The sequence below is a fragment of the Dermacentor silvarum genome, chromosome 1, assembly GCF_013339745.2.
Source record: "Dermacentor silvarum isolate Dsil-2018 chromosome 1, BIME_Dsil_1.4, whole genome shotgun sequence".
NCBI classification, from domain to species: domain Eukaryota; kingdom Metazoa; phylum Arthropoda; class Arachnida; order Ixodida; family Ixodidae; genus Dermacentor; species Dermacentor silvarum.
The window spans coordinates 193,794,258-193,817,208 of record NC_051154.1 but is presented as its reverse complement, the minus strand read 5'-3'; the positions used below and the strand labels follow the sequence as shown (position 1 = coordinate 193,817,208).

Sequence of the window (22,951 nt, the reverse complement as noted above, 5' to 3'; positions counted from 1 at the left end):
TAGGCTGAACCTCAGAATATGCTAGATGCTTCTGACATGCTTCACTGGTTCTTCATAGATGCAATGTAGAAAAGTTTTGCATGCAACAAATCACTTTAGTTGCACGTGTTGGTTAGGCACCATGCCTTGCGGGTTGACAATACAGAAAATCACAACAGCCATGATTCCAAGAGTTCCTCATACTGCCATCACAAAGACTGTGGCACATAGTAATGGTCTGCCTGTCAACGAGGCCATCTTAAAGGCCAAGGAAATGCCAGGAGTTTAGGCTTGGATATTCACAGCAGCAACAGCTGGCTCTGCCATTTTTGCAAGATATTGGTCTTCTGGTTTGTTGCTGCTTGCAGGGCAGCTACTTCACCCAAGGAATTAAATAAATGCTTGTTCTCTGTATTTGTCTTCTGAATTAATTTCAATCATTTCTTCCTTGTAACAGCCATTCAGATAATTCAGGCATGTGTTGTGGGATTATCCTGTTCAGCTGAATGACTTTTCGTGGTCCTTTTAGATTTGGCTTAGCAGAAGCCTATTTTACTATGTATATGCATCCAGAAGCATGCTACTGCTTGCTGTCCACAAATGCATTGGAAGTTATGCTCCTAAATAACCTTTCCGGGACTCATTTCTTTGATCACGCCTATTCCATGCAAAGAAACTACATGAAGTTTACCAAGTGTTTCATGTGACTTGCACCAAGGCTTTAAAAAAAAATGTGGTAGGAAATCTTAGGCAAATGACACCAACGGCACATTACCCATAGTCATCCTGAGTTACTTGGGATATTATGTGAAGTGTGATGAGGTAGCTAGTTAGCCAAGATCAATTACGCAAATTTTTAAGTATTCGTATTACAGCTTTCAAACGTTATATATGAAAACTTGTAGAGCGTGCCAAGAAACACCCAATTAAATTATATCCATGGTTCATTTTTCCAGGCTCCAAACAAAATTTAAATGTTTTTTAAAATGTCACTGCACACTTTTATATAGCAGCTGTCTCAATTGTGTTTCCAAAAACCGAAGCCCCTATTTCCATCGCAGAAATTAGAAAAAATCAGAGGACACCTAAGACCTTTTTGAGTTGTGAATGCGGAAGCATTGTTGTCCAATTGAACGCCGCTGAGCGGTCCTTCTAGCTATGAACTCCTCGCGGGCAAGCGAGCGCGCTGATACGCTTGGCGCGTTTTGATTTGGCTTCACCGAGGCGCAGTTAGAACACAGGCGAGAGCTTGCACGAATAAAACAGGCTTCTTAGAGTGAGGGTGACATGGCGTTACGGCTGTGCCCTCTCCCCTTGCGCAATACCACAGCAGCAGGTGTTCCCTTTCACCCACTCAGCCAGCAAGCGCGAGGCGGGCTCATGACGTGGTGTCGCAGTCAATGGAAGTTTTGCTGCTATAGATGCTGCCGGATTTTTCACTCAATGGGCCATTTGACGCTTTCGCATTAAAAAACAAAGCAATCAATCGGTTATGGCACCCAGCATAAACTGGGCAGTTGGCACTGTTATAAGATCCTGTAGGGTCATAAAGGATAACATGTAGGATGGCATTGAACACTGATCGAAACACCCTTAGCTTTTATTATGACAGGCATGCGGGCTTTGCTTTTTGGATAAACGATCGAGAGCACTTAAATCCAGGTATAAAAGTGTGCCTTGACATCTACACACCTAAAATGCATGACAATATTGATTATCTAACCCACTTGAGTACATGTCTGCCAAACAAGTGTAACTGATGCTGTGAAATGAAATTTACCAACTATGTTTTTGAAAGCAGGCAGAACATTATCTTTTGGTGAACATTAAAAGTTTTTCTCTGCACAGTGTAGCGTAATTCAGTTATTTGTGATGATAATGTATGGGCCCTTGTGCCATAAAACATGGCGCAAGGGCCAGAAATGGCCAAAGAACGCCATGAACAGGTGATGAGCTTTCAATGAATCGTTTATGAAATGGAGAAATTAACTGCAAATGGTAGATGTAGCATGGCTGTAAAAAGGCCTAAAGTCAGTCACTGTAACTTGCGTAAAATATGTCCGTATTAAAATAATGACGACTAAAGATGTGTGCTATGACATAGTTATTTATGCACAAAATGTGCCTAAAAGTCGCACAAGTCGCACCGCTGCATAAGTCGCACCCCCCCCTCAAAACGGCAGTTTTTCCAAAAGAAAACATATATAAGCCGCACCGGTGTAAAAAACGCACCTGTTCATTCGGTAAGTGATTTTAAAAAAAATTACAGCAACGGTTCACTTCGTGAACGCGGGTCACGTGCAAGCATATAGATGCAATTCCTATATAATTGCGTTAGCAATGATATGGACACTCGATCCAGGCTCTTTTCTGTCATCGTGGTCGACACGATGTTGTTCCGTATAAAGTCCAAAGACGATAACATCGCCCCCGCGCACCATATGCTGTAAGTGCAAGTGAAAGCGTGCGACGGTGAGGTGAATGGCGTACAAGGGAGGAAAGCGGGAAGGCAGCGCGGAAGGGAGGCGGTGGTGGCTTGCACTGTAGCAACTGCACAGTTCGCACAGCGGTGCGCGCCATATCTTGAAAGCGATCTGTAGATGCAATGACTTCGGGGTCGGTTGACTCGCAGTCGGGCGTGCCCCTGCTTGCGTTGCTGCTCCATCCTTCTTGCACGGCAACTTGATCACGAGACGAACCCGGTACCCCCATAGTGCGCACTCAACCCGTAGCAACTGCCAGATGAAGTCAACCCAGCGCGCTTCGCGTGGCCATAGCATCCAATCCGATTTTAAAGACAATGTTTCCGAGAAAAAAAAAAGTATACAATTCGCATGCACCGTTTTATAAAACGCACCGCTGAATTTTTTTTTTTAATGCGACTTCACTGGAAGATACATTATCTGAAATGTGCAAAATGACCAACATAACTCTACAGCATGTGCGAAATGAGCAAATTTAGCTGTACGGTGAACGAAGGGGTCTTAGCAATGCAAACTTACTCACCACCCAAATTTTCTGCTCTCAAATACATTTGTCTGCTTTCATGAACTCTAAATATGCTTCACACAATGCAGCTTCACTACATAAAAGTGCAGCAATTTCGGAGAAAAAGAAACACGACAGAAAGCTGAAATTTTATGTGACACTCACTCACCTTTAGCCATTAACTTTGATATTGGGAAAGGAGCAGCAATAAAAGGTAAATTCTGCTCCTGTAGCCATTTCCGTTGAGCAGCATCTCTTGCTACGTGTTTTCCTGTAGGAAAAGAAAATGTGGATTTAAGTCTAGGGTAGAAGCAAGCACTTTTAAGCACCTCTTTCTCCCTACTTACTGGCTGAAGAGCTTGATGAGCAATGTTTTGAAAGCCAAGTCTTGCACAACTGCAGGGCAAGGGATGCATTTGCCTGCTGTGGCTCCCCTGGTATACCCAGTTGACGGAGCGGTAACTCGCATTCATATGTCAAAAGTGGTGGTGCTAAGCTGAGTGAACACTGTAAGATTGCAGCAATGAAAAAAAATTTAGGACTGCAAATGATTTAACCCATGTTTCCATGAACCCTTCCCCAGTGTAACACACCCCAAGCATGGAAATTCAGTTCTGCGGAATCCCACAAGGTGGAGGAGTTATCATGAAAGGGAAAAATTTAAGTATATTGGAATTGCAGGAAGTATCATGAAAAAGGGAAAAATCCCGGACCAGGAGGAATTTTTCCTCAACTGGAACGTGTTCTTTTCTGAGAAACCCGTACGGGTTTCCTTTGTAGCTTCGTGCTACATTCAAGTGGATGACAATTTTTCCCTTTCACATACCAAGTAGTAGTAGTTGTAATGAAGCCCTTGCCCATTAGTCGAGACATGGATACCCAGAAAATTTTATGTACTTTTACACTTGAAAACACATGAAAGACTTAGGAAATATGTCTGTCATTGTTTGTATTTTCAAGGCACAGTCGGTCAAAAACCTGTGAACTATCTCTCTTGTTGAGGGCTACACTGCTTTCCTTTCACACACCCATCACGTATGTACCATCAGCATAAATTTAAATGCAAAATGAAATGCTATACTAAGCTAATGAACTGCCTGCACACTGATTGCAAATCACACTTTGAAGTGATAATGCACAAGAGGCATTTCAGTTTCTGGTGTTGGAACTACAAGGGTTATGCACAAAGGAGACATAAGTCACACTAAAGGGCAACAAGGCCACATTATAAGCCAATATAATTAAAAGAGCCAATACGGACTGAAAAATGACATTAGCGCCAAGTACAGACACTGTTCTTCTAGCCACTCTAGCCAGTTTCACACAGGTGAAGTGGAAAGTGCTGCTTGTAACAGAGAGAAAAGAAAAAAGGACACAGGGTCACTTCTTTGAAAATGAGGACACAGAAGCAGAAATGTAGCATCAACACCTACGCACGAACATGCAAGAAACTAGAACAGATAAAAGGTCCATAAAGATATGGCTGTTGAGCACTTGCTGATAAACAGGGATATCACTCAGATGGAGGAAGTGTCAGGCACATCAAGCTTTCGCAAGCTTGTCACACTATCCTTCCTACTTTTTATCAGGGATGAACTAGAATGTTTTTATTAAAGGTTGCAGTTATGATCCAGCAAGACGTGCTCAGCTAAAGACATTTCCCATTAATTCTCAAAATACTAGCACATATGATTTCATCCAAGTTAATATGCTTAAATCATAACTGCCTGCACTGAACTTTCAATGTAGCTCTTCAATGATGATGATGCTTGCAAAATACAATTATTTTTTATTTAAGCCACTTATATGCTCTTTCATTTGTTGAGTAGAATAAAACATTTGATATGAGCCAACTTAAGGTCAATCATTTCATGACAATGAGACAGAACAGGAACCACAAGCGAATCATGCCAGATACCGGTAATGTTGTTAAACAGCACTATGAGTTGAACTTTCTAATAAGAAACTTTTTACTGCTAAGGTAGTTGATGGCAAATTTATCCACAGTCACAAATGAACTGCATTTCTACAGAGTCCATGCTTTTGACTTTCATAAAATCTCATATGTTACTTTCTGTTGCCTGCAGTGCTTGAAGGGCGCCTTCAGCAGCTTGTACTTCTGCAAATATGCATAGCTTCAACTTTCTACTCTTAAAGGGACTGACAACCGATCTTTAAGGACCTAGCTTTTTATGGCGCAACACAAAGCTCACTCTCGGCAATGTTTACACCTACAGCGGTTACTTCCAAAAGCGCATGGATATTTTGTAAGTACAATTTCTCAATCTGAGCAGCCTCTAAAAAAGAGAGTCCCTCCTCTAGCAACGCTCAGAAGTAAGAGCAATGCCGTTAGCCCACCTCGCCAATTGTGAAAGCCACCCATTGTTCTGCTTTCACAGGAGTGAGTGCAAATGTGGTTAACCACCTACATTTTGACCTTTTCAACGACTTTTGAAAATAAAAAGCTGGTACAATAAGTTTGCATTGTTGTACATACCTTTCTTATATTTGTACCGCGTTTTTCCCCAAGTACACGCCTACATCATGGCTGGCTGGTGCCCGTCGTCGTTATTCTGTTGACAGATGAGCCAAGCCAACTGATCGAAGACGAAGGCAAAGGCAGTGCCACTTTTTTACTCACTACAAACGAAGGCCTATCTGCACATTGTAAGTTAGAAAAAACCTAATATATGTACTACATTTCAACACTAATAAAAAGACCAGGAACCACATACATTAATAGAAGGTCACATAATAGGCCGCTTATGCATCTCAATGTTTTTGCTGCTCCCCCCGTGGGGAGCCAAAAGTAATTTTCCGCAACTTTTAGTGAATAATTAACACAAATCTACGTTTAATGAGAAAAACATGGCTCGTTTTAGCCAATACGATAGGCAATCGTTCCATCAGTGGGGTTATTTAAATTCATGTTCTGAGCGGTTGTCTGTTCCTTTAAGGATTAAAATACTCTAGTATATTTTATTTACAAATTGTAGGGAGACAAGTAGTTTTACAGTCATTTAACTACAGGACAGTCAAACAGCCAAAGTTAAGTTAGCTAATACTGTTGTAGCCAGCAATTAAATATGGTTGCAATGACCTCTGTCACCACTATAAGGTGTAGTAAGCAGCTACTGCAGGACTATGGTGCAACCACAGGGTCTATGTGAAGGCAAAATAGTACCACGCACCCCCCTCTCCCGTGCCCTCTCCTGGAGCACTTCGTATGCACCCTCTGGTTGGGGAAGTGAAAAGGCTGGGCAGCCTTTCTTGAAAATGCCACTTTTTTGCCAAGCAATTTCCTGCAGGCTTGAGCCTAGCACACGTGTATGATCCAAACCCAAGGATGTGATGCCAACCACAGTAGGGTGCCTGTAACAGAAAAAGCCATGCAAAGACAAAATGTATAAATTTTACTGCGTAATGCTGCAAACATAAGTATAAATTGGCAATTTGGCAATCACTCATTCTAAAAAATACTACTGAAATGCCGGTGCTACAGCTGGTAGGCTTGCCCAAAATGCATATAAGTATTATGTAATATAAGAAGGCTCAGCAGGAAGAAAAAGCTGCCATTACCGATAATGGGATGAGGCTCACGCTCGCATGCTACTTTGAGCAATTTTGACCTAATTTATTTGTATATCTCCCAAGTTTGACATGCATACACTTGGCTCACTTGCAGTGCTTCAGAGCCAGTGATTTAAATATGCCTCCACAGCCAGTAACATTTCAAGAACAGCGCAGGAATCACTAGCTACAGCCAACACCAATGCAGCCAGTTGCAAAATGTCTTTGATCATTTATGTCGGTGTGTGCATATCATAGTGACCTGTTTACTTCCAAAGCATTCTGACACCTTAAGGCTCATTCACACTAGGCCGACACGACAGCAATTTTGGTCTGCCGACTGTTGGCGATAGCGTTTTCCTTCCTTTAAACCGTTGGCCACAGCGTTTTCCGTCCTGTAAACTACTGTCGCCAACAGTGGGCAGACCAAAATCAGTGTCGTGTCAGCCTAGTGTGAATGAGCCTTTACAAGCATCAGCACAGACAAAACACTGACCAGCAAGGACTCGGTTTTGCACAGTACATTTCAGTGATAAAAGAGACAGGAGACCACACGGTTTGCACTCATGTGGGCAGAAGCTGCTCGTATCCCGAGTGGAAATGTGCAGTCCAATACAATGTTTCCTGAGCGTCACGTGACGTGCTGTGGAGCTGGATGCTGCCTCACCTGCCATCAACAATGTGCTCAACAATATGAACTTATCCTATCAAGGAGCTATCCGACCTTTCTAACAAGCTGCTAGAAAAATTAGTTACAACTTCTGCTTTCACATTCTCTCAATAAATCCGACCTATGTGTTCTGACATGGTAGGATATAGTGCATTTATTCCAGCTACATTTAACTTGGTGAGTAATGACAAATTTTCACAATCCCTCTTTTATGCTTTAAAGATGAACTGCTCTCTCAAACACTTCATCAGCTAGCAGTGTGCACAGCACAAACCATATGAAAATTAATTCCTGCTACAAAGTGTGACATTCATTGTTCAGGCGAGAAAATCACTCATGGGGAAATCACTCATAGCATCTGATTATTATTCTGTCACCATGTAATATTTTGATTTAATTATGTCTTAAGCTTAGACAATACACATCAGCAAAATGTCAGTAGCATCATTTTCACAAGTCACTTGACACGCAATGTTTGTGGTCACGCTCAAGGAAAGGCATACACTATTGAAGAAAGAAGTCAAAAGGGGTAAACGTACTACGGAAACTTTTTCAATTCACGTCAAAATTATTACGTCGCACTCATTGCTGTTTTCAGAGAGCTCTCAGACTTGCGTGCTGTTCAAAACAACAGAATATGAAACAAATTGGCAGAAAGTGTACCATAGGCACAAATTAACATTATTGCACACTTAGTCACCTTAGTCACCACTGAAATAATGCTCACAAATTTGGTGAACTGAACCTTGATTTTGGATGTAAGTTGCAGATTACATTGCATAGGTCACTAATACACTGATGTGTCAGAGTCCTGAGCTTTATTTATTTAGGAAACGCCAAGAAAGGAGATAGCTGGTGACTCTGTCAGTGCTTGTATGAAGTGCTGCAAGTCACAAGTCAATTACAGTCGTGTTGTTGGTCACTTCCTTCCTTCATGTTTAAGTTGTCCACATCAATGCGACCTAGTTTCACTCCATTATCATAGAAAGCACACTTGTGAAATATTTGTATCTGTAAGACTTAAAAAAACAAAAAGCATGAATAAACAAACAGTGGCACCAGTCCCCTTAGGAGCACTGATCAAAGGCATCATGCAAAACTCTGCCAGGGCTCGTTTCAGTACATCTTCTTGTGATGCATACATACAATCTGGGCATTAGGTGGTGCCTCGAATCCATGCTGGGAAATGAATTTAAATCTGCTATACATGATAAGCCCACTATGGAGGAATGAGCACAAGAGCTTGCATTCGTACATGCTAGAATGGATAGACAGTTGGCATCCCTCTTGGTAAGTAGTAAATACACTCAATCTCAGCCATCTGTGTGCACTCAGAAAAAAATTAACTGAAGAACTATGTGCGGAGTCACCTTGGTGCAGGCATCTTTATGTGCACTAATCTTTTTTTGCAGCACGAGCTTGATAAGGCAACATTATCTCCACAGCTAACAAACCTTAGGCTTTCTAAAACGGAACCTATGAAACGTTCCACCAGATGTAAAATTACTAGCTTATAATAAGTCACTTGTTAGGCCGAAACTAGAATACGCGTCAGCCATCTGGAACCCGCAACAAGCATATCTCATCGACGCATTAGAATCAGTCCAAAATTGTGCTGTTAGATTGATTCATACCTCATACTCATATGACGTCAGCGTTTAATTTCTGAAATTAGAATCCGGCCTATCAATGCTTTCACGTCGATGTCGCATTTGCAGTCTTTCCCTGTACCACAAGTCCTTCTTTTCTTCCCTTAATCAAGCACCTTACATCAGAGCAGCAGCATGCATATCTCACCGCACCAGCCATCCACTTCAACTAGCGCGCCCATGTGTTCAGACCAGTACCTTCATCATCATCATCAGCCTATATTTATGTCCACTGCAGGACGAAGGCCTCTCCCTGCGATCTCCAATTACCCCTGTCTTGCGCTAGCGTATTCCAACTTGCGCCTGCAAATTTCCTAACTTCATCATCCCATCTGGTTTTCTGCCGACCTCGACTGCGCTTACCTTCTCTTGGTAGCCATTCTGTAACCCTAATGGTCCACCGGTTATCCATCCTACACATTACATGGCCTGCCCAGCTCCATTCCTTTCGTTTAATGTCAACTAGAATATCAGCTATACCCGTTTGTTCTCTGATCCACACCGCTCTCTTCCTGTCTTTTAACGTTAGTCCTAAGATTTTTCGTTCCATCGCTCTTTGTGCGGTCCTTAACTTGTTCTCGAGCTTCTTTGTTAACCTCCAAGTTTCTGCCCCATATGTTAGCACCAGTAGAATGCAATGATTGTACACCTTTCTTTCTTCGACAATGGTAAGCTGCCAGTCAGGATTTGGCACCACCTTCACTGCCTCCTTTTTCTTCAGAACCGCGACAGACTGGAACTACCGCCTGCCCATCTTCGTTTATAGAACTTGTCACAGACAATTTTGTTAAATGATTATTTATCACAATGTTTGCGCAATTTTATAAAAACCCACCCCTTATTTAATGCCCCTACGGGGGACTTAAGCTGCAATCAGTCTGGTACCACCTACTGTAATAAATAACACCAGTTCCTTGCTTAAAGTTGACCCCTATATCATAGGGAGCATGTGAGGTACTGACAGGCTTTTTTTTTTAATTTTTTTAAAACCATATTTTTAAGAAACATGCACAGAACCCACAAAATATGGTGCAGGGAATCTGGATGCCCATTTTCAGAAGCAAATAAACAAAGTACAAAATTATCTTTAGTGTCCCTTTAACGTAGGTGATTCATGCTTGCATAACAGCTGACAAAATGTTATTTATAAATTGAAAGTAGTTCTTAACGTATAGTTCATAAAAAAAAGAAAAAAAGAAAGAAAAGAAAAGAAACTACAGCAGTGCCTCACTGCACCATCTGAGCATGTACTAAAACATTCATTGCAAACAAAAGCTCCACTTCCTATTCAATTCTTATACTTTCCATGGCAAAAAAAACTGGAACATGGCTGACATCCAAAGCAAAAAGAAAAACTACTACAGCAAATAACAGTGGCCTCAGAAGCACTGCTAATGTGTTAAATAACCTATAAAAAAATTGTTTTCTCTCTCTCTCTAAGTGTGCTGATGTAAGGTTTGGAGTGACTGTACCCTTGATATTTTATTATCAACTGGTCGAACTAAAGGAGGGTTCAACTTTACGAATCGGAATTCAAGACTAGCAGCAGCAAGAACAGGAACAGTCACAGCATTTGCATCATTACCTGTACAATTTCTCACCTTATTACATTAGTGGAATCGTATTCGCCACCAACGCCTACTTCAAGCACCAACACATCAACCTGAAAGGAACATTCAAATATGGGCTTAATTCAGTAATATGTGCGTAACATGTCAGGAAACTGAGCAGCACCAATGGGCACTTACCTTTTCCATGATGAATACCTTGAATGCCATTACTGTCAAGAACTGAAAATAGGCTGGAATGTTTGCTCCCTCCTAACCAAGTAAAAGAATGTTCAGCCAGGTTAGCAGAACACAGCTAACAGTACACACTACTTTAGCATCTCAATGGAAGGAACTGGCGAACCTTGGCTTTTAAGTTGTGGTAAACATCCCAGAAGTACTTTGCAAAAGCATCTTCAGACAGCGGTTTCCCATTTATTCTGATCCTTTCTCGAACTGCCACAAGATGCGGAGAACTGTCACAGCAGAAGTGCAAAAATACAGTAAAATTTCACTTAAATGAAATTCAATGTACTTGAGTAATCCATTCTTTTAGGTCAAGGTACAGCTGAGCGGAAAAAGATTAGCACACGTGACCGATCACCCGATCAGATAAAGTGCGGCAAGCGACACTGTTATGCCCTAGCACACCGAAAACGAGAGTGCCAGGCACCCCCCACTCTTTGAAACATGAATCATGTGGCACTTTAGATACCAGTGTGCATGGGAACAAGAGCACCACGTACCACAATTTCTCTGCTCCCGTCATTGGCCACTTGTGCTAATGTTTTTCTGCCGTAGCTGCACATTCAAGTGAAATATAAGCACACATGCTTCCTATTGGCAGGATTTTGTAGTTACTAGTATGTTTCATACTATTGGGCAGGTATTTCATTTGAGCAATAATTAACTTCCAGACAAGAAACCATGATAAGCCATAGCAAATTATACACTTAATTATATACATTGATTAATTATATACTGTATAATTATATAAAATTATACAAAGCTCTCAATAAACAAAACAGTGAGCAATGACTTTATGGAAGAGAAAAACCCTATTATCTAACCAAGACTTGAGATAACATTACACAAAACACTATGATACGAAAAATATTTCTAGTAAATGCACTCCTTTTTCTGAATGCCTGGCTTTGCAGAAAATTTTATTTAAGAACAACCTTCTTTAGAAAGCGTACTATATCCCTCAGCATGCATTAATTACATCAATGTTTTTGACGCAATACAATCTCATACATGAAGATATTTGCTACCAATTATTCTTACATTTACATCTTTAATTACTTCAGTTTACAATAATTTCTCAATGACAACCAACATGCAGTAACCCACAAAGCATTTGTCAGAAAAAAAGAGGTGCTGTTAGTGCTGACCAGCACTGACAGCACCTCACATTGCATATAGAGCATGCAGTCCTGCATTTTCCTATTTCCATCACATGATCCCTCACTCTCCCTTAATGCAATGCTCCAGCCACGTACAGCCCTCAGCATACATGCCTACAGCATGGGAATGGTACACTGCACAGTGTGTTTGCACTGCCTACAACAAGATACTGCTTTGAGACAATTTGTTTCTACAAGAGAAGTGCTTGATTGCTAAATAACCAATAGTCACACTGTCATCTCTGCAGTAAAGACTGCAAAGGCTTCCCTGGCAACAAAGTACCGTATTTTCCGGTGTATAAGACGCGGTTTTTTTCTGAATTTTTCGTCGGTGCGTCTTATAGAACAGTGCGCGACTTATGTACATTTTTTTTTCTTCGGGAAAACTGACGTCAAAATTGGATTCGATGTTATCGCCACGCAAAGCGTGCTGGTTGACTTAATTGCTACAGGTTCTGTGCGCGATATCGAGGTGCCGGGTTCTTCTCGTGATCGAGTTCCCGAGTGCCGACCGCGAGTCGACCGACCCCGAAGTCGTCGCATTTGCAGATCGCTGTCAAGATACAGCACGCGCCAGTTGCTACCAGAGTACAAGCCCCCCACCCCCCCCTGCCTCCCGCGCTGCCTTCCCGCTTTCCTCCCTTGTGCGCGATTCAGCTCACCGTCGCACGCTTTCACTCGTAAATACAGCATAAGGCGCGAGCGGACGATGTTACCGCCCTTGGACTTTATACGGTACATCGCTGTAACCACGACGACAGAAATGCGCCTGGAGTGCAAATATATGGCACCCATACGGTTGCGCGTGACCCGCGTTCACGGAGTGAAACTTCACTGTATTTTTTTTAAATTGCTTACCGAACGAACAGGTGCGTCTTATACACCGGTGCGACTTATATACGTTTTTTTTCCAGAAAAACTGCCATTTTGAGGGGTTGCGTCTGATACAAAGGTGCGACTTATGGACTGGAAAATACGGTAGTCACTATATAATAAAAGTCAAATGTCTAAAGACAGTTGTAGAGTGAGAAACATAAGGAATGGCAGTCAGCCTTTGTATCAATGCATGTACAAAGGAAGTTAGGTAGACTGCATAGACACACTTCTGAGCACCCCACTTCAATTCTCATGTGTGCTGGGCTGTTTGCTGGGCCACAAACTTCTGAACAGCAAGCTCCTCTGCCAGGTGCATCAGAAGTGATGCTTGTTCACAGGATGCTATACAAATTGGAAGTGGCCACAGTATTATTTCAAGTGTAAAGGGCAGAATGTAAGCCACTATTCTGGGTCAGGATAACAGTGGAGGATAAGACCAGCAAAGAATCGAGCGGAAAGAATTGCTACATTACACCGGCACTGGATATAGCAGGAATAGGCACAGCTCACACCAGAAGTGTGCACAGGCTCAGAGTCTCTGGAGCCCAATCCCATCCTGGGAAAAGAATGTGATACTGAATGCCTACGAGCAGAACCACTCACCTTACAGAGAGCCAACCAAGAAAGATGTCCAGCCCTTGAAAACAGTATTAGCTGCAACTACTTTGGTAATCAATTTGCAACCCTCCAACTCACTTGACACAACAGCAAGAGTTCCTTAAGATGGGCAGGCCAGTGGTATGGGCCTAAAATTAGCCCACTGTATATAGTTCATCAATGGCTAGAACATCAGTACAAGCACCAAGCGCAGGCTCGGTTTGGTGTAACAACTACTGGGATGTGAACATAATCTAGTTATGTTATATATAGATGCCGCTATGTACTATGATGGTTGTTGCAAAATAAATGCCATGTGTTGAGGTTATATTCATTCATCACAGATTTCATAGCATTTCTACAGTAATCATTAATTTATTTATTTGAAGGGATATTGGTAAAACAAAAAGAATGCTGTTGCATACGGACCCTTTCCCGGAATCACTCAAGTTTCCCCACCACCTCAAAAGGCCGTCGCATTCCAATTATGGTGCGCCGAAGCGCATCAACCACGCTACCGGACCCGTCAGACAGGTTGGCGACACCCCCCCTCACGCACCTCACGTCTAACTATTGCCTCTCATCCTGCTTGACTCTTCCTCAAAGTGCAACAGGAGACGGGCACAGTTCCAGGTAGGAGGCCTTGGTCGAGATCAAAGTGGTTTTGCCGCAGTGGAGGGTCATTCCGAGAACATCCCGTCTCCTTCAGCTGAGCGCTTCCAGGCGAGGAGGCAAAGCCGGAGGCAAATCAACCATCGGACAATGGAGCCCTCAGAGCGTCCCCATTGGCCGAATATGACGGCACTTGCACGGGCCAATACCAGGAGAGGAAAATGACAACACCTGAGCTGGCTCGACGATTGGCCGAAAATGAAGGGACCCCGAGGAACCCTCAATGGACCCCAAGGAATTCCGAGAGACTCCGAGAGACCAAAGAGGTTAAAAGAGCGACAACTCGAGGAGAGGGACATTCCTCTTCTTGCCACGGGCCGCAGCGTCCGATTTGCTGCCGGCCGTCAATCACTGTATGACTGTTCATTACTTTGTATATTAGCACTGTAAATAATGTAAATAAACCTCCTTTTCCCAAAGTCCGTCCTCGACATCCCCCGACTCCCGCACTCAACGGCAAGATCTAATAATGCTCTTGAAAAAAATTTGCAACCTTACAAGCTTATCTTTTCCCCAAACAATAATCACCCATCTTGAATACACTGTGCACTCGGTACTTCCAGGTCACGAACAGCATGTGTGTTATCAGCGTGGCATACTATTCTTGACAGGAAAGTAGTAAGCGCAGAGTTTTCAAGAAAGGAAACACAAGACGGTTTGACGATTATTGTTTGGGGTCAGGATATGCCCCAAAAGGTGTAAAATGTTTTTCTATTCAAACCATAGGTAGACATTTTCACTCACGTGTAGAGACCCGTTTTAAAGCCATGCTGTCTGAGAATACATTCAGCGAAAGCACATGTTGATCCTTTCCCTTTTGTTCCAGCCACATGGATTATCTTGAGGTCATCAAGATCTGATACCTGTGTCAATGCGCACAACTCTGTATCACTTATCCTGCACACAAAAAAACAATCAGCTCATATCACAACCTACCTTTAGCCCAACAGCCTGCAGGTGCTCAGGCATTCGCCTTGACTTGAGGAATGCATTGGGTGGGTGTTGCATTGATATTTTCAGAGTAGCTTCATTGCTCTGGAGGTTATTGAGGGCATACACTGCATCCTGAAAAACACATTTGAATATGCTGAAGGTGTTCAATTCTCCTTTCTTTTTACAGATTACAACGTTTTTTTCTCATGTATTGCAGAGTTTCCTAGGTGGTGCTAGTTCAAACGCTGCCACACCTGCACCATGTTTGCAATCATTTATAGCGCATCATTGCGACAGATGCAAACAAAGTGGCTAATATTCAGCATAATTACAGTTAGAGTGCTGGCATCTTAGCTATTCTGCTTGCAATTCACATGAGAGCTTTAGAAATAGCCAAGCTAAGTGACTAAGTGTACCCAAACACCCAAGCTTAGCTTGGGTTCTTTTTAACGCCCCTCCCCTTGACTTTGCCTCATCAAGAGTTGCAGAAAATTACAAACATATGGTATGCAAGTACTATGACTAACCTCATTAAATAACTAACCCGCACGACTGTACTCTGCTTTAGTTTGATCTAGACAGCATTACTTCGTGGTGCATTCACTGTTTCATGCAATCGAACGTTAGCGAATGCAAAATGATAATATTTATATTTATAGTTGTATATATAATTATGTCTCATTTTTACTTATGTTCCCTTAGTTTCTTTATATCTATTTTATTGTAACTTTCCTCTCGCTTACCTTTTCTCTTAACCTGTATTTTTCCCACGGCCGCAGGACAGTTCAGCTGTCCACTCGGAAGTGAGACAGCTATGATACCCTTAATTTCCTTCCATATTTTGTCCTTACTACAATAGCTACTAGTACTACTAGTAATGAGGATTTCCTGCAATACTACCACTTTTTATTCCCTTAACGATGTTCAGTTTTCTTCTGTAAATTCCTACAAATACCTTGGTGACCATATCAATAACAGTCTGTCATGGAATGTGTATATTAACTGCATACATGATTAACAATGATTAACAATTAACAATTTTTTGTATCAAAGTTTTCCTTTAGCTCCTGTTTCCTTAAAACTGCTTATTTAAAAAGAGTAAGATAAAAACTCGAGTATGCTTCTTTAATTTGGGACCCTCACTCTTTCACACTTGGATCTGCACTTGAAGCTATCCAAAGCCGTTCAGTTCATTGTTGCCATCTATTCTCGTACTGCCAATATCACTACAATAAAATGTTCTCTTGACCTGCCTGAACTCTCTCACAGACGAAAACTAGTTCGCTTGTGTCTTTTCCATAGCATCATTTTTGCCAACCCCGAGCTGTAGCACATCTTGTTCTCTCCTGCCTGTTACATTTCATTTCATGTCGACCATCGTTTAAAAGTGCAATTCTGCCAGACCAACATGTATTTTCATTCGTTCAAGACGAAGACACCATGTGAATGGAATCAGCTCCATACCTCCATTGCCAGCAACCGTGATCATAATTCCTTCCAGAGTGCCATTTTGAACATAATTTGAACTTGCCACTCTACTCTTTAATGGCATAATAGCACAGAGAGTATTTGAACTTAAAGAAAATATTAAATAATAAATTACACTCGAGCATTCATTATGCACGCAGGTTTCATTTGATTTCCATTTAACTTCTGCTGCACTCATGATCTAGTTGATAGCATAAAATTGAATTATAGCACTTTTCTAGCACCTCAGAGTATATTTTTTCTAGAGCTGACAGCATAACAATAGAGAGCACATGCACTTCACATTGAAACACCTTTAGTGAGCTCAATCAGCCCGTAAGCACAATAAATGCTACTCCAATAATTGCAGCCTGGCATCACATCATTCTTCACTTTCACTTGCTTTGCACAGTCACTAGGCATACATAAACTAATCGTAGCACAGTAAGGTTGACCTGAAGCAACTTAACTGCATTTATTTGCACATGAATGCTACACATTCACAAAGTATGATCAACAGAGGGCACTGGACACAGGCAACAACCTTAAATAGGGTTGTAGCCAGCAAATGATGCTAGCAAATCTTTGTGAAACTTTCCTGTAGACCGAATATAGCCAACAGATAATGAAGACAAGGAAAGCATAGTGGAAATCATGTGTTGTTTTGAACACATACACTGAATCCACATCCTCTGCATATGTAGGATGCAAGTTCGGCTTCCACCAGCCAGCAAGATTTTTTTCATTCATTTCTCATTTCAATTAAAAACAGCAAATGATTTCCCCTATGCTTTCCTTGGCTTCATTATCTTTTGGCTTCATACGGTTCTGAATAATAAAAATCGGGCCCCTCGGTTCCCCCCCTTCTTCTCGTTCCTACTGTAGACAACCTTCAGAATGATGCATTATGTAGATGCAGTAGCAGTACTACATGTTCGACTGCCACCACTTTTTGTGTACGAGGATGGCCATCCCCATAGCATATACGAGGTCTGTATCCGAAGTATCCGACCTTTGGCCGAAGAAAAAAAACTGGCATAACTGGAGCGTTGGAAACCTAATCACCCTCAAAGCAGTCTCCTTGGGACTACATACACTTCTCCCAGCGGTGCTGCCATTGTTGGAAGCATTCCGAGAAGGCCTCTTTTGGAATAGAGTTTAGCTAAGCTGTCGTTGCAGCCATAATGTCCTCTCTTGTCTGAAATCGCGCTCCTTTCAATGGCCTCTTGATTTTGGGAAACAGCCAGAAGTCGCAGGGGGCCATATCAGGAGAGTAAGGAGCCTGTTGAACTACAGGAGTCTGATTTTTCGCCAAAAAAGACTGAATCAAGTGCAAGGAACGTGCAGGAGCATTGTCGTGATGGATGCGCCAATTTCCTGTTGACCACAACTCTGGTCTCTTGCGCCGCACAGCATTACGTAGGCGACGGAGGACATCCCTGTAGTACTCTTTGGTGATTGTTTGACTCTGTGGTGCGTACTCGTGGTGTACCACACCGCAGGAGTCAAAGAAAGCAGTCAGCATCACTTTGACGTTGCTGCGCACTTGGCTGGCCTTCTTTGGTCTTGGTGACGTGGAATGCTTCCATTGTGACTGGGATTTGGTTTCCGGGTCGTATCCGTACACCCAAGACTCGTCACCAGTGATTTTGGTGTTCATGAAGTCGGGGTCACTGTTTGTGGAATCCAGCATGTCCTGTGAGACTTCAACACGAAGTTGCTTTTGCTCCACCGTGAGCAGCTTCGACAGGAATTTCGCCGCAACTCTCTTCATGGCCAAATCTTCGGTCATAATAGAATATACAGAAAAATTGCTGATGCCCACCTTTTCTGCAATTTCCCAGATAGTCAAACGATAGTCCCGCATCACCACAGCGTTCACTTCGGCAATGACCTGGTCATGTCGGCATGTTGATGGCCGACCAGAGCGTGGCTTGCTCTCCACCGCTGTGCGGCCGTCTTTAAACCAGTTGTACCATTCCTGAATCTCCGTGCTGCTCATAGCATCATCACTGAAAGCCGTCTGAATCTTCCGAATGGTTTCCACTTGGCTGTCGCCCAGTTTGTGGCAAAATTTGATGCAGTAGCGCTGCTCCAGTCGCTCCGTCATTTTCCTTGCAATAAAAAAACCGATGAGAGCACTGCACACTACCTCACTCAAACGCTGCATCCCAGCGACTGACGCTATCGGCAGGTGGGAAAAAATTTGCGCATACGCACGAAGGTTCAAGGTTGGCTTATGCAAGCGCGCTTGTTTCATATCCATCAGGTGTTCGCAAAAAAAAAATAAGGTCGGATACTTTTTTAACAGACCTCGTAGCATCATTGAGCTTGCAGATGCTTCTAGTGCAATTACAACAAAGCCCGCTGGTGTGAACCAGGGAAAGCAAGTGTGAGCTCTGTTGAAAGACAAGATTTACACTTAGGGACAAGTTTTCAAAAGTTTATTCAATGTAAAAAACATATTTAAGAGATTCAGAGACAGCTAGCAACTGCCTTCAGACGGGATGCAATGCCCACCTGCTTCAAGAAGCAGGACAATACGAAGGGCATAGAAAAGGAAGATACAGGAATTACAAAGAATACATATAAAAAAAGAGGGAAGAGAGAATGACAGCAACAAGTCCATTAGAAATGCTGGAAAAGCACCAAGTTAGTTGACATGCACTTGACAAAAGTTTCCTGCCAGTGAATATCATTCAAAGTAGTGATTACCCTAAAAAGCAGGAGACGAAAGAGCAATGTGCCATGTCCTGTTCACTGTCTATTAATAATGTCCATAATCAGCCACTTGTGGATTGTTTTCAGCCCATTAGTGACTTGTGGATCATTGAAAGCCAAACATACACATTTTTATTCACGCAATGCAAGTTAAACAATGCTACAATGTTATACCATCGCGTACAACCAGCAATGAACACATGGTGAAGAAGAGACAATAGAGACCATAAAAAGAGAAGGATTACACTGAAAGCCACAGAATGGAGGACTTCCACAAGGACAGAGACAAACATGGTGTTCACGGACAGTAAACACCAACACTAAACGAGTTTAGAAGGCTAGAGTGTTAATTCTTTCAAAACTCTACTTTCACCCATTTAGCGAAACAGGGTTGACTACTAGCAGGGAAAATGAAGGCCAAGGTTCTCTCTTTTTTTTTTTTTTTATGTCGTACCTAAACCAAAGTAGCGACGTCAAGGATTTCCATCTATGTTTTCGTATTTTGGCCATTTTCACACAAAAGTCCGCAAAGCTCAGTAGGTTGAGTCTTTGGTTGCTTTAGTCTGCAATGTAGCTCTTATCTACCAACAACACAAAAATTAAACATACTGGAGTAGACGCTGTCAAAATCCGTGATGTCGGAGCGTGCTGGTGCAGAAAATTCAGTGGCGGCACCACACGTCTTTAGTTTACACATATTTTCTGTCTTACCAAGCCTGCTTTCCTGCCAAGAAAGGCCATTTTGTTACAGCAGTAGTGTAACTTATACTGCTGTACAGATGCAGATGCAGAGAACAAATACAGATGAACTTAATATTCCTCTTTAGTGTCCTTTTAAACTCGCTGGTTGAGACCACCAATTAAAACAACAGAATGGACACAGAAGTGGCATATAGCAGTACTTATTACACTATCAAAAACAATGGAAGTTCAGCACAATGAAAAAGAAAAGACACCCATACAACACAACTGTGCTCAGCTTTCGGACAACAACAAGTGGACTTGTATTTCTTCCTTGATGATTGCATGTAATCAAAACAACATTATTTGGGAAATCAATACACTGATTGCCAGAACAATCGCACCTACGTCATTTCTATATACCATTAAGGCTTCAACACACAGAGAAAGTGACAAAAGATGTGTTTTTACACTGAAAACCAACAGAATTCAAGTAAATCTCGACACATGGAAACTTTTTTTTTTTTTGAAATGCTTAGCAAGAAACTTTATGGGAGACTTTTCTTTTCCTAACCTAAAAATTTTAATTAAAGTGTGGAGTTTAATGTCCCAAAACTCCACAGCGGGTTATGAGGGATGCCGTACACTCTAAAAAAAAGTTTATACCCTTTGGGTCGTATCTTGTCCCCAAGCAATAATCGTCATCTGCCTTGCTTGCGTTTCCTTTCTTGTTTCCTTTCTTGAAAACTCGGCGCTCGCTACTTTCCTGCCGAGAATGCTGTGTCACGCTGATAACGCGCGAGGCTTTCCTTACTAGGAAGTACCGGGCTCGCAGCGTTAAAGGAAATGCTGACAAGACATATGGCGATTATTATTTGGGGACAAGATACAACCCAAAGGGTGTAAACTTTTTTTTAGAGTGTAGTGGAGGGCTCCAGATTAATTTGAACCACGAAGTTAATGTACACCCACTTCATACATTTGTATTTTTTGCATTCCAGCCCTATCGGAATGCTAGCTGCAGCTGCTGGGAATCGCTCAGCAGAAGCACACCATAGCCACTGCAGAGGATAGCACACCCCTGTTATTGTCTAGATTGACCACTTGGTGCAATGGATAAGGACAGAATAGGAAATGGAATGGAACAAGATATGGCCCCAGGTTCACTAGCAATGGTGGACATTGCACTACCTTCTTTCACTGTGAAAAATGAAACAATGTTTATGTGGCAACTCAGTAAGAGGCTGTCTTGAGATCAGTGACATGATAACATCACCACTGTATCTGTCCTGCTATTCATATGCACAGCTCTGATTGGGTTATACATATGTTCACTAGTCTAGACGAGTGTGGTCCCTTCAATGAAGGTATTGTTCAGTACTTTTGATGACGCTTACTTTGATAACTGTAGAAGTAATAAAAATTTGTTTTGGGCACCATTTGCTCCAGAAGCAAATAAGGTGATAAAAGTGGCACGCACAGACACACGTGCAAATGCACGTGCACACACACACAACACACACTTTAGCACGTAAGGACGGTAGAAGATATGCATACACCATACTTCACAACTCCATAGTTGCACATACGTCAATGAATTTTAGAAAGTACAGTCAAACGCCTCTAGAATGAAATGACCTATATAATGAAGAAATAAATGTGTCCTGGTTCTATTGTGAGTGGTGCGCTGCGCGTCCTTTACAACAAACTTACGTGTATAACGAATGATTTCGGAAGCCCCAAGCACTTAGCTTTAAAGCCGTTATACTCTATTCTGTTCTCTTTTTAGTGTGTGTATTTTAGAACATTGGCTAGATTACCTAAGAAGCGTGCTAAGATTACTGAAAGTAGTAGTAGTCAACATTAGTAAACTGGGATTCAGAGGTAAAGCATCGATAAACTAATCATAAGCTTTGAAACGGTGTATTATCATACATATTACAAAACTGGTGGTACATCTGCTGACATCGTGCATGCGGCGCAGTTACTGCAGATTAATTAAGAAAACTGATTCAGTCACGTTGCTCACCACTCGTACAGCGGGAGATGAAACAGGTTCTAGACAGACGAAAACTGCACCCAACTGCATGATGTTAACACGGCGCGAGATCTTTCCTGAGCAGCTGACCCCCATCAAGTTCGTGAACAAGTGCAAAACGACGATAGGCAAGCTTCCGAACCGCAATGTCAGAAACTACTGCTCTAGCAAAATAACATTTGATTCTATTCGATGATCAAGCGTTTCAAAAAAGCGCTTCCGCGAGTCAAACGGAGCTGCGCAAGTGCCAGCAGAATGTGTATTACGCGAGCTGCAATCTGACGCAGACGTTGCAGACCGGCACATACAGGAAGTATCGGGTGACTATCAGCTGCAGATCTCACCTCATAGCACCGTTTAGTCGACACGGTCGGTTTCGGCTTGGCGGGAACTCCAGAGACAGTTCTAACTTGAGTTGGCTTCACCATCATCAGGCGGCAGAGCAGGTTTCTCATTCCAGACTGGGCAAGTGTAGAGCCACCAGAACCGAGTTTGGTAGGATGGTACAACTTCCGAGTCAGGTTTCTGACATCCAAGCCAACACAGCAAAACCGAAAGTGACACAGCAACGCAGTCCGACTGTGCTAAACTTGCCTCCCTGCCAGCGCGATACGAGCACGAGCGCGATGACAGTAACGGCCCGCTTAGCCCACCGACCGTCCCTGAGTAATCATCGGCTGCTGCTCACCCCACAATTCCACATTCCCTCAACTCCCTACGTCAGCTGCCTCGTTTTCACAGCCTCGTGTACAACGACGTCGAAACACATGGACGCATGTATGGAGTAGAGTGTACTAGACAATGGTCGAGTGGGCCGAACGGCGCTCTGCCGCTGAGGCGCCGCGTGTGGAAAAATAGTGCGAGGGCGCTGCGAGCGAACTGGATTGGGGCGGAGACGCGCTCCGCGGCATATTCAACGTACTTTCGCTGCGGGCGCCGAGGCCGATTGCGCATAGTACGCTCTTAAAATAGCGCTTTATTTCAACTGCAAATTTATGTTTACACCATTTTGCCAAACATATATATTTGAGGCATGGATTATACAACGCGACGTCTTCAATTTTGCTGTCGTTGTCAAGCGCGTCGTCTGCTAGCGCGCGCGCGTTCGCTACGCGGACGCTGGCGGACGCCCAGTTTTTCTCGCAGAACCTCTGTGC

At 42.6% G+C, this 22,951-nt stretch overlaps 1 protein-coding gene across 1 annotated transcript in view; it reads right to left on the bottom strand.

The window, feature by feature from the left end:
* LOC119436592 (folylpolyglutamate synthase, mitochondrial-like) overlaps nt 1-22,514 on the bottom strand; it is a 32,919-nt gene extending 10,405 nt beyond the window's left edge. Inside the window, exons 1-9 of the mRNA XM_037703485.2 lie at nt 22,139-22,514; nt 14,891-15,019; nt 14,699-14,817; nt 10,768-10,879; nt 10,605-10,676; nt 10,458-10,519; nt 6,159-6,339; nt 3,315-3,474; nt 3,137-3,238 (exon numbers count right to left, since the gene is read on the bottom strand). Of these exons, the coding sequence (XP_037559413.1) occupies nt 3,137-3,238; nt 3,315-3,474; nt 6,159-6,339; nt 10,458-10,519; nt 10,605-10,676; nt 10,768-10,879; nt 14,699-14,817; nt 14,891-15,019; nt 22,139-22,249 (1,048 nt within the window). The 5' untranslated portion in view covers nt 22,250-22,514. The remainder of the gene's footprint in view (nt 1-3,136; nt 3,239-3,314; nt 3,475-6,158; nt 6,340-10,457; nt 10,520-10,604; nt 10,677-10,767; nt 10,880-14,698; nt 14,818-14,890; nt 15,020-22,138) is intronic.
* Between the last annotated feature and the right edge of the window lie 437 nt (nt 22,515-22,951).